Raw genomic sequence first — 13,832 nt, 5'->3', positions numbered from 1 at the left:
TAAATTTGTAGGATTTTTTTGCTGCTTTTAAAAGTTAAATTCTAATATTACTATAGCACAAATAAAAATAAAATACAATAAAATCTAAAAAATTTATAATATCAACAAAATGTTAGTTCACATACCAAATCTCAAATACATTAAACCAAATGGTAAAAAAGTATTGAAATTACATCAACAAAATTACAATTGGTAATCACCATTCAAATCCAACTTGAACCTCAGTTTTCCCATTAACCTCAAGAATACTAGCAGCCCGTCTCTGCCACAAATCTCGTAGCTCCAAATGTTATCCCTATCCCAATAAAAGAAGAATAAAAGTAATAAGCATAACTGTCCATCATAATATTTCAAGTATTATGTGAGCACTCTAATCTCTTGAGCAGCTGATAGTTAAGAGATGAAACAAGCTGAGCAAATTAACGATATAATACAATTTAAGAATGGGCAAACAGAGTTATTTTCATATAAATAGATCTAGGTCTCATGGGCGGACCTAGTGTAGGCCCAGGAGGGGCTTCAGCCCCTCCTGAGCTTTGAAATTTATTTAAATATATATTATAATTGGTTGATTTAAAAAATTTCCTTTGAAAATATTTTTTATGTTTGGCTCATTTTTTAGTTTGTTATATATGTACTAGACTTGAAAGGAGTGTTTAAGTGAATATTTAATTGATTGACATAAGTGTCATCTTATAACTTTAAATTTTCAAAAATATCAAGGTAAAATTCATTGGTTTTTAGCTTTTTAATTAGCCAACTGGTTTCATCACTCTTTCAAAAATAAAATTGCACGGTCTTTTTATCACATTCAAATAAAAAACGAATGAAGTATTAAGATTTTCTCATATGAATTAAACACGACTAGTTGAGTTAGAGTTATTTGATCAACTAAATTTCTTACTATTTGTGGTAACCTTTTTTTTTTGCCTCAAATAATTGTTCTAATTTAAGTCATTGCATGAAAACAACAAAATTTCAAATTGTTGATTAAGCTGATAATGAAATTATTATAGTATGTAATTTTTTAAAAACTGAAAATGAGTCGAGGATAGTCATTAATGTGTTGAAAATTATTAATTCAATGAAGTTCAATAATTTGGCACTTGTTTTTGTTTGAATTTTTTTTCAGTTTATTAAATCATCTGGTATCCAAAGACCACATTGAGCCCTGACTAATTTATATTCGAGCCGGGTAGGACCACTAAGGCGGTAAAATTCTCCCAACAAGTATTTAACGTAATTGCATTCCCAAATCTCGAACTGAGTACCTTTGTTAAGTTAAAACAGCCGCATGCCGGTTAATATTAGCACTTGTTGGTGAATTTTTTTTAATTGTATTATACTAAGCCCCTCCTAGATAAAATTTCTGGGTCCGCCACTCTAGGATGCAATTAAAAGTACGCAATAGAAGTCCCTAGGCAAACCTATGTATCTAATCGTCACTTGAAAGCTTAGTTGAGCTTAGTTAAGAACAATTATAGAAGTTAAGAATCTCACTTTTTAGATTTTAGACATATATTTAATCATCTTGGTCAATAATCTTTGCACGGTCGCCCCAAACCTAGCAACCAATATTGTTGAATTCATTTGTGCGAGCATACAATAAACCTACAAAATTCATATAATATATGGTCAGTTTGCCAGAATAAATTGAAACTTAATAAATCGTTTTGAAAATAAAAATTAATTTAGCATAACTGGTTGCTTGCTTGTTTTAAAAGGCAAAATAATTAGATATTATATTCAACAAAATAAGCTGGAAAATAATAATAATTATAATAGTGTTGGGAAACAAATAGTATGCTCTAGCCCAAAAATATGATGATAATAATAATAATAATAATAATAATAATAATAATAATAATAATAATAATAATAATAATAGGAAATAATTAAAAGAAATTTAAATAAAGCATATGAAATTTTGGTCCTTTAAATCCTACTAGAAAAGATAAGGGATTCTAAATTCAAGAAGGCAACCAAGGTAATGGTTTCAAGTTAAAGCCTATAATTCTCTTCATTAAGAATATAAGGTCATGGTTCCACCAATATATAGGTCATTTAAATTTCTAGGAAATTATCACCTCTACAATTATTGCCAATTGCTTGAAGCTTTTGCATATGTGTACTAGAAAATATATATGTGGATGGTGTTGGTCTAGCAAAGAAAAGGCGTTAAAGTCATGGGCTAGTGCTTATTAATGTGGATGCTCATATTAGTCTGAGCCTGCCTATAATTTTGTCCATGAGTGGATAACATTTACACTAGGGGAGTAGAATCCTGAGATCATGATGATATCTAGACTCTTACAAGCAATGGACATAATATTTAAAAGTGCAAATGGATGTGGACAAGCTTCAAAAAAACAGAGTACAGATTAATAAATGAACTCTATTTCGTAAGCAGACATAGCAAAGGACATAGCTAAAGGTGTATAAGTTGAACAATACAAATGAATGTTATGAAAAAATCATTTAATGCTATAAGATTCTTCCAAAATTGGGTGCACTATTAATTCAAGACCGTAGCTCTTTACGATTGGAGTAGCTTCTTTTTTACAGAACACATGAAACAAATCTACACCTAGCAAATATTTTTTGACTTGAGGGGATAAGATTGGGATTTGAGGCCGAGGAGTAAGGGGGCCAGGGGAAATCGGGTTTTTATTTTTAATATTATTTTCTACTAAAACGCAGCTTTTTGCTTCCTTTTTTTTAAAAATAAATTTATGATTTAAAGTACAGTCACTCATGGTCAAAATAAATTTCTACCACAAAGTTCTTGATAGTGAAAATTTCTATCACTATACTGTCATACATTTTTTATAAACAATAATTCTATCATAAGTCCATTATTAATCTTTTGACAGATAGAAATTTTATCACGAATCTGTTGAAACACAATAAACTTGTTTTACATAAATAATTCATTTAAGTGGAATGAGGTGTTGAGTTGCACATGACCCTTCTTCATTCTCCATCATCATGGTCCTACCATGTTATGTTCATGAAGCATCTAATTGAGTGGAGATTAGCTTTACACTTTGGATGCCATTAAAGGATTCCTTTAAAGCATGTTAGGTGAAGTGATGCTATGATGAAAGCTTGGTGGAATTTGTTAGGTGATGTGTATTGTTATGATTATGTTTTTGTTTCATTCACTATAAATACCTATGCCATTTGTGTTGTATGCATCAAGTGTAAGAAGAAGAAAGAATAAGAAGCAAAACATAGCTTCTAAGAGTGATTTGTGAGAGTGTGTGAATTGTTCTTGTAAGGTTGTTGAGCTTTCTCTAATAAAATTTGTGTTTTGTTATTCAAATTCTCCAACAGAATCTATCATATTTTTATGATAGAATGACATTGCTCATAAAGTGATTGTCATTTATTGACAGTTTTCTTGTAGTACTCATTTTTAATATCTACCATTGGATGTTTAGCTTTAATTATTGCATATCTCATGTTATGTTTTTACATGTAGGTTTCACATTTCATGTTTTACATCACTTGTTACATCTTAGAAGCTTGGCGTTTCATGTTAGAAAAAGTGCCAAAAATGATTATTTCCCCACTAGTTTTATGTTTGACATTTATGTTGCATGTTTGACATCGTTTGTCACATGTATCATGTATTCTGCTGCATGTTTACATTGGACTCATGTTTAATATCTACTATTGCATGTTTAACTTTAATTGTTGCGAAATCAAGAATACTCAATTATAAAAATAGAAAAGGTAAAACAAAATTAATATAAACAGCATCTTAAGAAAATATGAGCATTGTCCAATCTCATTACAACTTAAGAATAATTTCATCAAAAGCTTGTAAATGAAATCCCTAAACAAAGGCATCTCAAGACTTTGTAATTACAAAAAAATGTGTGTAAAGAAGAGTTAAGGGTGCACGCCATACATGAATTAATTTTCACCATTGTGTTCCTCTACATGTCTTGAGCAATGGAAAATTTCCCTCATTATTATCATTAACAATAAAATCTCGACTTGTTATCCTAAATATCAAGTGAATGACAAAATTTGCAGCTTTCTCCAATGCAGTTACACAAAAAAAAAAAAGGCACCTGCAAATAGATTCTAAAATTTTAATATACCACAATAAGGCAAATAAATATAATTGAAATATTCCCAACAAAATAATCTATTAACATGTGCAGATTATAGAATGATAAAGATCCATCAGTGTAATGGGGGAAGCTACCCACTCAAGCATTGAAGGATTGTAGAATAATACATTAAAAACAAAAAAAAAAGCATTATGTCCTAAAAACTGACCAAAAATGAAGCAAAATATGTTTTAAGAATTTGAAAAACGAACATTTAGGAAGCGGTGCATCCTCTTTTAATTATCCAACAGGATCCGTCAGCTTCATTGTTACCCGTTAATTTTAAAAACATTATTTATGAAATTGTGAAAATAGGGTACATATATGCATAAAAATTGAACACAAAACTACGATTATTAATCTAGCAAGAGAACAGAAAAAAATAAAATAAAATGTAGAAGCAAGTTTTTCACTAAATGAGATGCAGCTGCTCTCGTGGTGACGATGTCGATGATGATCGCGGACGGCCAGAATTTGATGAAAAGACTTTCATGAGTCTGGTTGTCGATGGAAGTGATTGAAGGTCAGATTTGATCAGCTGAACATTAACTGATTTCCCAGTAGATCTTCGCAAATGGGGGTGATTCCTGTAATGGCTTCTGTCGATGGAAGTGATTGAAGGTCAGATTTGATCAGCGGCTTCAGTGAAATTGATTGACCACAGCACAGAAGTACGAAACATGGCTATCAGCGATGGATCAGATCGGTGAAGGCGCGCGATTGAGGGATGGTGATTTTGAAGTTCAGGTGAAAGCAATATGTGGATTGGCAAAACATTTTAGGGATTTGAAACCCTAAAAAGCTGTGAATAGCGTATCCATACGGTTGCCATTCCTTTTTAATTTTAAATGACTAATTGAATCCAACGGTTTGTTTTCTAATTCCGGCATTGTGCCAGGACGTGATGCCCAGCATGCTAGCGGAAGCCTCAAAATGGTGACAATTATGAAATAAATAGTTTTTATAAAATTATGAAATACTATTTCTGTCAAAAATTATAAAATAAGCAGTTTATTGAGTTTCAATCCCAATACGAAAGGGGGCCGTAAGGACTTTAGTTTTGCTTGTATTAATTAGGTTCTCTCTAACTTTTGCAGCTTTAGATCAAGGAGGATAACATCATGCTTAAAGTTGAGATATATTGAGTAAGGTAACTTATTGATCCTTTATTGTAATTTGATTTTAATTAAATATTTGATTAATAAAAACTCTCGTTAGAAAGTGGTGTCCGGAGTATTATTTTGAGTGCAGGTAGTAACACCCAATCTTTTGAATTTTCTCTTCATATCACTACGGATAAATTTTTTGAATGCAGAAAAAAAAAATGTTCTAAATGAATGATACGAAATTTTATTGAAGAAGAGGAAAGAGAGTAAAAGTAAAAATTTTACATGATTTGATTAGAAAGCAAACTGATACTTACAAAGCAAATGCTCAAGGCACATGTGACATTACAGACTGTTGCTAAAATGAGTAAAAACATCGAGTAAATACAGCAAACGGCGAACATAGGAAATAGCGACAGCAAGAACAAGAAGTAGCAAAAAGCAGAGACATCAAGACTTGCTTAAAGCATTCGCGGAAAGACCAATTTCTACCATGGTCAGGATGATTTCCTAGTGCAAAAGAAATAATCTTCCATCCATTTCGTGGACTAATAACCACTCTAAAATTAATTTCTCAATATTAACTAAATATTACTCTCCATACTTTTGGATGTGGATTCGATGTTTTGAAAACCAACACATGTGTATATGCACATGACCCTCTCATTTCTTTACCAGCTAATTAGCATAAAATGTTTATTCGACCGAATTCACGTCACCAATATCATTGTACTCAATGTTATGAGATAACATGTGAAGGACACTTTTCCAGAAAAAGAAAATCAGAAGGAAAAGGAATGCTGTAGTGATGGAAAAATTAACCAATTAAAAAGGTCTTAACTTTTATAAGATGTGAAGATCGTAGATCATAATGAAATCATTTAATCCACCACAACATTGTGATAGGGATTCCTGTCCCTTTCTTTTTAGTTTTTAGTAACTAGAGAAAGATATGTTTTCTATATGAGTGAATTAGAAATTAGGGTAAGCTAGTCATGTTTTCAACCTCTAATATTTCATCAAGCACTTCTATTGGCCTGATGAATTAAAAAAAAAAACACACCATATAGATCTTTTATTGGACTTTGGGCCTTCTAGACAAGAATTATTCATCAAGGCACTTCCATTGCCAATTATTTTCTGGCGGATTATATAATATGGTAATCAGCTAATGGGAGTTCTGAACCCGATCGGATCATGAAAAATGTTCCAGAATTTGGATCGATTCGCGTTCGGCTTCCATTTGGGCTGGGCCATCTTTATTTGGGTTAATTATTTGGAGAAGCGCTATTGGCACTCATTCAAATTCCTTATAAAATCCGTTTCAAGGGTATTTTCGAAAATACACTTTAATTTCTTAGTTTTTTTTACACAGTAACTGAGTGCCTCCTTCTTAGGGGTGTTCGCGGATCGGATTTTACGGATTCAACATCAATCCATATCCGATCCATGATTTTACGGATGATAATTTTTCAATCCAATCTAATCTACGGATTGATAAAATTCAATCCAAATCCAATCCATACATCTGCGGATCGGATGCGGATTTGACTCAATCCATATTCAATCCATACATCTGCAGATCGGATGCGGATTTGACTCAATCCATATCAAATTCACCATTTTGCGCATTAGTTTTCGAATTAAAAATTTTTAGTTCTCTCCAACTAATGAAATAAAAAAAATCTAATATAAAAATAATTTTACTACCAATTAAATTTAAAATTGAATAAAATTTAAATAAATTAATTATTTAAATAAAGCTAAAATAATACATTTAAAGTTTCAAAATATAACACATCAAGACTAATTATTCAAATAAAGCTATAATAATGCGTTCAAAGTTTCAAAATATAACATACCAAGCTTAATTGTTCAAATAAAGCCACAATGAATTGAAATGACGAAGTTTTGGAAACCAAACACAGTCTGATCCTTCACCAGGGCTGTTGCGTCTGTCGAAAAGTGGTGATTACGGAGCCGTCCACAATGGGAACCAGGACAAGCCATACGGGTGGCGATCTTGAAGGTTGTGATAGTGAAATTGTTCAGCTAGAACTAGTGAATGTGAAGTGACTCGATGAACTTGGGAAAGAAGATGGCTTACTCTCGCCGGAATCGCGCGGCCAATGTCCTTCAAATCTGTGTCGAGAGTATATCCAACCAGTATTGAGTGTTGCTAGTGTGTGTGACGGCGGGAAAGTTTAGGATTTTTTGTTTGTAAATTGTTGGTGACTTGGCGTTATGTTACTTTGCTTTTGCTAGTGCGTGTGACTTTACTTTTATTTTGTTTTACAATTTTTACAAGTTATATTTGTATATTTGATTATTTAATTATTTTTCATTTTATATTATTATTGGGTAATGGTTAGGATATGTTATAGTGCTTATGTAACTATGTAATGTCACATTTATAATTTTTTTAAATTAAATTTATAATAAATTTTTAATTATATATATATATATATATATATATATATATATATATATATATTTTGCGCGGATTCACGGATTTCTGCGGATTTACAGAAGTAAATCCATATCCAATCCATCGACTGCGGATTTTTAAATTTTCAATCCATATTCAATCCACCAATCCATGGATTGGATTTATACGGATCGGATTGAGCGGATCGGATCGATTAAGCGGATCGGATTGGATTCTGAACACCCCTACTCCTTCTCCTCGCATCCCCGGGTCCGTTATGTAAACAAATTTATATTTTAGTTTAAGGATATAATTCGCATTTCTAACGATCATCTTTTTTATTGCTACTTTTCTTTTTTTTAAAATCCAATATTATTTCTTTTCTTGTTTCTTAAAATTTCAAATAAAAACACACAAAACATGCAACAAGTTTAATGGTTTTCACTCTCCTTAAAATAATAATAATAATAATAATTGATCAATAATTATGGAAATTAACTCAATTTTATATAAGAGTCAAATCTCAAAACTCAATTGAAGAGAAGGTCATCGAAGTCCTTCTTACCGAATCGGAGAAGAATTTTGAAAATAATGAAGGATATGCAAAATAAAAAATTAGCTAAGTTTTTCTTAATTTGTTTCATATACAAGCTTCACAATTAAAGAAAGAAATATCTAAATGGGTGTGTATAGTTTTTTTATAGTGAGAGAAAGATCATACTAAAGGATTAAGAAGTTGCTTTCAATTAAGGGTAAAAATGTAAAAACGGATAAAAAGGGTTTTAAAAGAGTTATAAAGGGGAGTAGTGCCACTCGTGGTTTTAGTCTTTTTGGGACTAATTTCGGCATCTTCAGATTATTTTTTGTTATTAAAATTTTTTTTTTGGGGAATTATGTAATTGCCTAAACTTTATTTCAGTTTATCTAATTTCTATCAAACTAATTCAAAATAATTTAAGGCTATCAATCCAATCATGAAAGTACATTGAAATTTGAAGCACCAATTAATCTTATTGAATTTTGGCATCAAAATTCAAAATACAAGAGCACAATTCATAATAAACCGAATAAAATGTGTTTAGTTTTATTTGTAGAGAAGACCCAATTACGGGGTCGTATTTTAGATTGATGTGGGAGAATATTGGTGGAGATGAAAGATTCTTATTAGTTATTATGGAAAACAATCAAGAATATGTTAACTGATATGAAAAGCTAATAAATTTAGGAATTGTAATTGTAACAGGTAATTAATTGATTACCTGATCATGAACCAAAAAGATATGAAGCATGAATTGCCAATCCATTCAATTGGTCATAACGTGAGAATTGAATTCCACAACATTACTGGTTGATAATTAATTTGGACGACGGTGTCAACTTAATTGTTGAGTTAAAAGTACCTCTTGTGTTTTGTAGTTCAAATCTCGTACATAATTAGTGAGAAAGAAATTGAGGTACCGTCGCACTACTAAAAATCAATCAAGTTAGACGGTGGCCTTATTCGCGCTTGCATGCATTAAATAAAAGCCATGCAACCAAATTTTTTTTGTCTTCAATCATTTTGATCTCCGGCCTCAAGCCATTTACAGTACTAGCTTCGGGCTTGCAAACAAATAGTGGGTACTTGTGAGCTCTCACTATCACTAGCTAAGCGAGAAATATGACTCAAATAAATATATTTATAGTATCCAAAAAATCTCATTAAAGTCTGAAAGCCTCTACACAAGCATGTGATGTTCGCAGCGGCAGTCAATAAAGACATACGAAATACGGTCAATGATACGTATATGTATAGCATGAAAAATATGAATTAAACAAAATAGCATTTAAAAAACCTCATTAAAGATGGCAGGAAAATTTGCTTGCATGATAGCCTCTACTCAACAGCCCAAAGAATGACCATTTGGCTGTCAACAAGCACGACCGTTGATAATAATATTGCGAACACATTGCAGTGAAAATATTACTAAAATAATCATCAACAAGTCCTATTTATTTTTTGAAAGTTATCAATTTCCTACCCTTTTTCTTTTTAAAATAAACTCAGTTATCCTTGAAAAGAAGGATAATCAAATCAAGAAAATTTGAGGACAACTTAATCTAATGTTGGCTAGCAAATCTGCAACTTTGTTGTCCTTACGATGAACGTTAGTGCAATAAAAGGACGTGTGTGAAATCATTCACGACAAGGAATTAAATTGGATAATAGTTCAAAGCCACCTAACTTTTCAATTTTTATCAATTTACTACCAAATAGCTAATTCTCAACACAGTTAATGAAATGTTGACGTCATAGCCCATAGGAGTATTTGAGGTATTTCATTAATTCTGTTTTTTTTTTTTTTGTCTGAATCACGAGGTGGTTTTGAGCTAGCCCCAACTGTGGGAGGCACCTTCAAACCCGCACCACAACCCAGACTAATCTCCGCTCGTACCGGGTCGGCCCGTAAGGGGTAAAGTGCTGGCCAAAGTGATGACTCCATACGGGATCTGAGCTTGAACCCCTAACTTCTCTTAAGGAGTGAGAGTGCCGAACCACTCACACCAACCAACTTTGATTTATTTCATTAATTTTGTTACTTTGGGCCAAAACGACACTCATGTTGGTAATAAGAACTTATCAAATACAGCTTTCCCAAGCATTTGGTACCCGCTCAATTTACTTTCTTAATTTCAATTTATTCGAATAAATAAGTCTATTGAACTTATGACTCAATTATTTTTATTTTTTTTAATCTACTTTGTACCCATTCAATTAACCCTTTTAATTCCAACTTATTTTATTTTCTTAATTATTTTATGGATTTTGTTTTAAATAATTGATTGTATAATTGTTTCAGAGGATTAAGTTCGTCTTTTTATCCACAAAAGCAGTTTTAGGGGTAAATTAGTTTTTTCTATAAATTATGTTAAAGGTTCCGTTATTTTTAACGATTTGCTGTAAATTGATGAGGGAAAAAAATGAATAGTTAGATGTTTCTTATTTATGTGAATTGATCTTTCACCTGAATTTATGTGGAAAATTTATAATTTCTCTTTATTTTTTAAAATCGGAGTGCAATTCATCACCTACTACACAAGTCAGTGTGCAACAGAAAATGAAATGACACAACTTCTTTTATTTTCATTATTCAATTTATCCTAAACAATTCTGTAGAATTTCTTCCTGATAACAAACAGCTGTGTTCTTTGGAATTATGAGTTCCGTCTCACAGGGCTACACCTTATCATATGGTCTATAATTGACTTGAAAGAAAGCTATTTAGCTAGCGTTTCTTGACTTAAAACAATATATACATATATTATACTGTCGTCTATTGACTAGAATGGTAAAAGGCTGCTTAGTAGAATCTTGTTATTCGAGTTTCTAATACTAAATTACATATATATACACACGCATCACACATACAAGAAGTAAATGCTACAAACAATATGGCCTTTGTTATGTTGTCATGGATATGTGAAAATCTTACTGCAATTGTCACTTCAATAGCCGTTGTTGTATTAGCTGCTGTGATCATCCGGCTCACGAAAACCAAAGCAAAGAAAGCAACTGCTCCGCCGCTGCCGCCCGGTCCTCGGGGCTTGCCGTTGGTGGGTTACCTTCCATTTCTCGGCACTGACCTGTACAAGTCACTTACAAAATTGGCTGAAGCCTATGGACCTATCTACAAGTTCTGGCTGGCAAATAAATTATTTGTAGTGGTGAGTTCATCGTCAATAGCCAAAGAAATGGTTCGCGACAAAGACACAATATTCTCTAACCGTCAAACAACGGTAGCAACTCTGACACCAACACTCGGAGGCAATGATATAGTGTTTTCCCCGTATGGAGCTCAGTGGAGGAGACTAAGAAAAGCAATGGTGGGTGAGATGATGACAAATTCGAGCCTTGATTCTTGTTCAGCTCTAAGGAAACAAGTGCTGAAGAATACAATTAGAGATTTGTATAATAACAAGATTGGCAAGCCTGTAGATATTGGTGAATTGTCAGTTTCAACTTCACTCAATGCACTTGAGAACATGCTGTGGGGAGGTGGTACTGGCTCTGGGGCACATAAAGATCATACCCTTGAGATGAAACAATTGCTTGATGATATCATGGAGCTACAAGGAGTTCCGAATATTTCGGACATCTTTCCAGTGCTTTCGAGGTTTGATTTACAAGGAGTTGAAAGGAAGTGTAAGGAGATAGCTTTGTGGGTTGAAAAGATCTTTAACTCCGCTATTGAGAAGCGTAAGAATCTGATCGCCAAGGGCACATTAAAATTTGATGGACGAAACAAGGACTTCTTGCAGACTTTTATAGAGATGCTGGATAGTGAAGATAGCTCAATATCACTTAACAGGACCGAGCTTATTGCTTTGCTCTTGGTATGCCTAGCCTCAAATCGATATATGAAATTAATATATTCCTGTACATACTTTTGCTAAGAACTAATGTTAAGCCCTGGCCTATTAGTTTAACCTTTTAAATCAAGTGGTTTCTCTAATATAGTATCAAATTAAGATCTCGGGTTCGAATCCTCTTAGTTACAAACCCTTGGATTAATTTTTTCTTTATTTCGTGACTCACTTTCGAACTCTAATCTTAAGGCTTATCTACGAATCTTGTCTTAAGGTCCACGTTTCACTTTAGGATCTGCTAAAACTCTAATTTTTTTATTGAAGTCTTAGTTCACGTGAAAGCGTTGTAAAGATTTGTACTGAAACTCTTGGCCATTACTAAGGTTTGTCTAAAATGTTTATTTCTTCAATTTTTTGAGTCGTTTTCGGGCTCTTGTCTTTTGGGTTAGTTTAAGCTTTTGGTTCAAACACAGTTCCTGTGACATAACTAATAAAATAACTAATTCGGATTGCTGTTTATTTGTTATTTTGAAACTTACAGGATATAATTTTGGGTGGCACAGACACCACCACAACAATAATGGAGTGGACGCTCACGAAGTTGTTGCAGTTTCCAGTGGAGATGAAGAAGGTTCAAGCCGAATTAGCGGAAGTTGTGGGTCTGAACAACAATGTTGAAGAGTCTCATTTGCCTAAACTAAAGTACTTAGATGCTACGGTGAAAGAAACGTTTCGCCTCCATACTCCGTCTAAGCTACTGCCACCCCGTACTCCAAGTCAAACCACAACGCTTGGTGGTTATACAATACCAAAGGGTACAACTGTCATTTTGAATCTTGGCACCATTCACACAGACCCTCAACTTTGGGACAATCCCTTAGAATTTAGACCTGAGAGATTCTTGAATGATCCTGATAAATTTGATTACACGGGTAACAACTTTCAATACATGCCATTTGGTTCTGGTAGAAGGATATGTGCTGGGCTTCCACTAGCTGAGAGGCTTGTGATGTTTGTTCTGGCTTCCTTATTGCACTCATTTGATTGGAGATTGCCTTATGGTGAGAAGCTTGATTTGTCTTATAAGTATGGGCAAGTTATCAAGAAAAAGAAATCTTTGGTTGCAGTTCCAAAACCAAGATTAGCTAACTCCGAGCTCTACAAATAAAGATATCCACGACCCTTAATGTGTTAAAGCAGCATTTGCCTTAAATTCGAGTTAATAAGTCCAAAAGATGTGTCAGAATAAATTCGAGTTAATAAGTCCAAAAGATATGTCAGAATTTGCCTCTAGGACAGTTACCAGTACTACTCGTAAAATAACTGGGTATTTTTCAGGGACCTCCCCTGAAGTTTAGTGTATTGACAGTTAGATAGAAAGTATTCATGTAATTACAGGGACCTCCCCTGACGTTAGTAGTTAGTATTCCGTTAAGTGAACCGTCAGTTGACCGTTGAAATTTCAAAAATGCCCTTGCCGTTTATCTTCTTACTAGTTACCGTGCTTGCCTTTACTCCACCGAACTCATCCACTCAATACTCACTCAAATCAATTCCAGATTTCCACTACCCAAGTCCCATCATCAATTCATCATCATCTCCTCAAAACCAATAAACCGGCTCCTTTGGGCTTTGATGCTTGAGTAGTTTATCGAAAATGCAATTAAGTATTTAAGTTAATTGGATCCTTCACCTGCAGCATGGGTCACCTGAATTTACCCATATCAAAACGCAAAGCTCAACAATGGAAACTTCTAGACATCATCTCCGCCATAGTCTTCGGCTTACTCCTTGTCTTCTTTCTCCTAGTCTTCACTCCACTCGGCG

At 33.2% G+C, this 13,832-nt stretch overlaps 1 protein-coding gene across 1 annotated transcript; it reads left to right on the top strand.

Moving 5' to 3' along the window:
- The first annotated feature begins 11,089 nt into the window (after window positions 1–11,089).
- LOC18040911 (geraniol 8-hydroxylase) lies at window positions 11,090–13,276 on the top strand. Its single transcript, XM_006431704.2, has 2 exons — window positions 11,090–12,032; window positions 12,547–13,276. The coding sequence occupies exons 1-2, from the start codon at window positions 11,091–11,093 to the stop codon at window positions 13,171–13,173; spliced, it is 1,569 nt and encodes a 522-aa protein (XP_006431767.1). The 5' UTR covers window position 11,090; the 3' UTR covers window positions 13,174–13,276.
- The last annotated feature ends 556 nt before the right edge of the window (window positions 13,277–13,832 follow it).

Source organism: Citrus clementina, unplaced genomic scaffold (assembly GCF_000493195.1).
Source record: "Citrus clementina cultivar Clemenules unplaced genomic scaffold, Citrus_clementina_v1.0 scaffold_5, whole genome shotgun sequence".
Taxonomy (NCBI): Eukaryota; Viridiplantae; Streptophyta; class Magnoliopsida; order Sapindales; family Rutaceae; genus Citrus; species Citrus x clementina.
The sequence above is the reverse complement of the archived record's forward strand: the minus strand, read 5'-3'. Positions and strand labels throughout refer to the sequence as shown.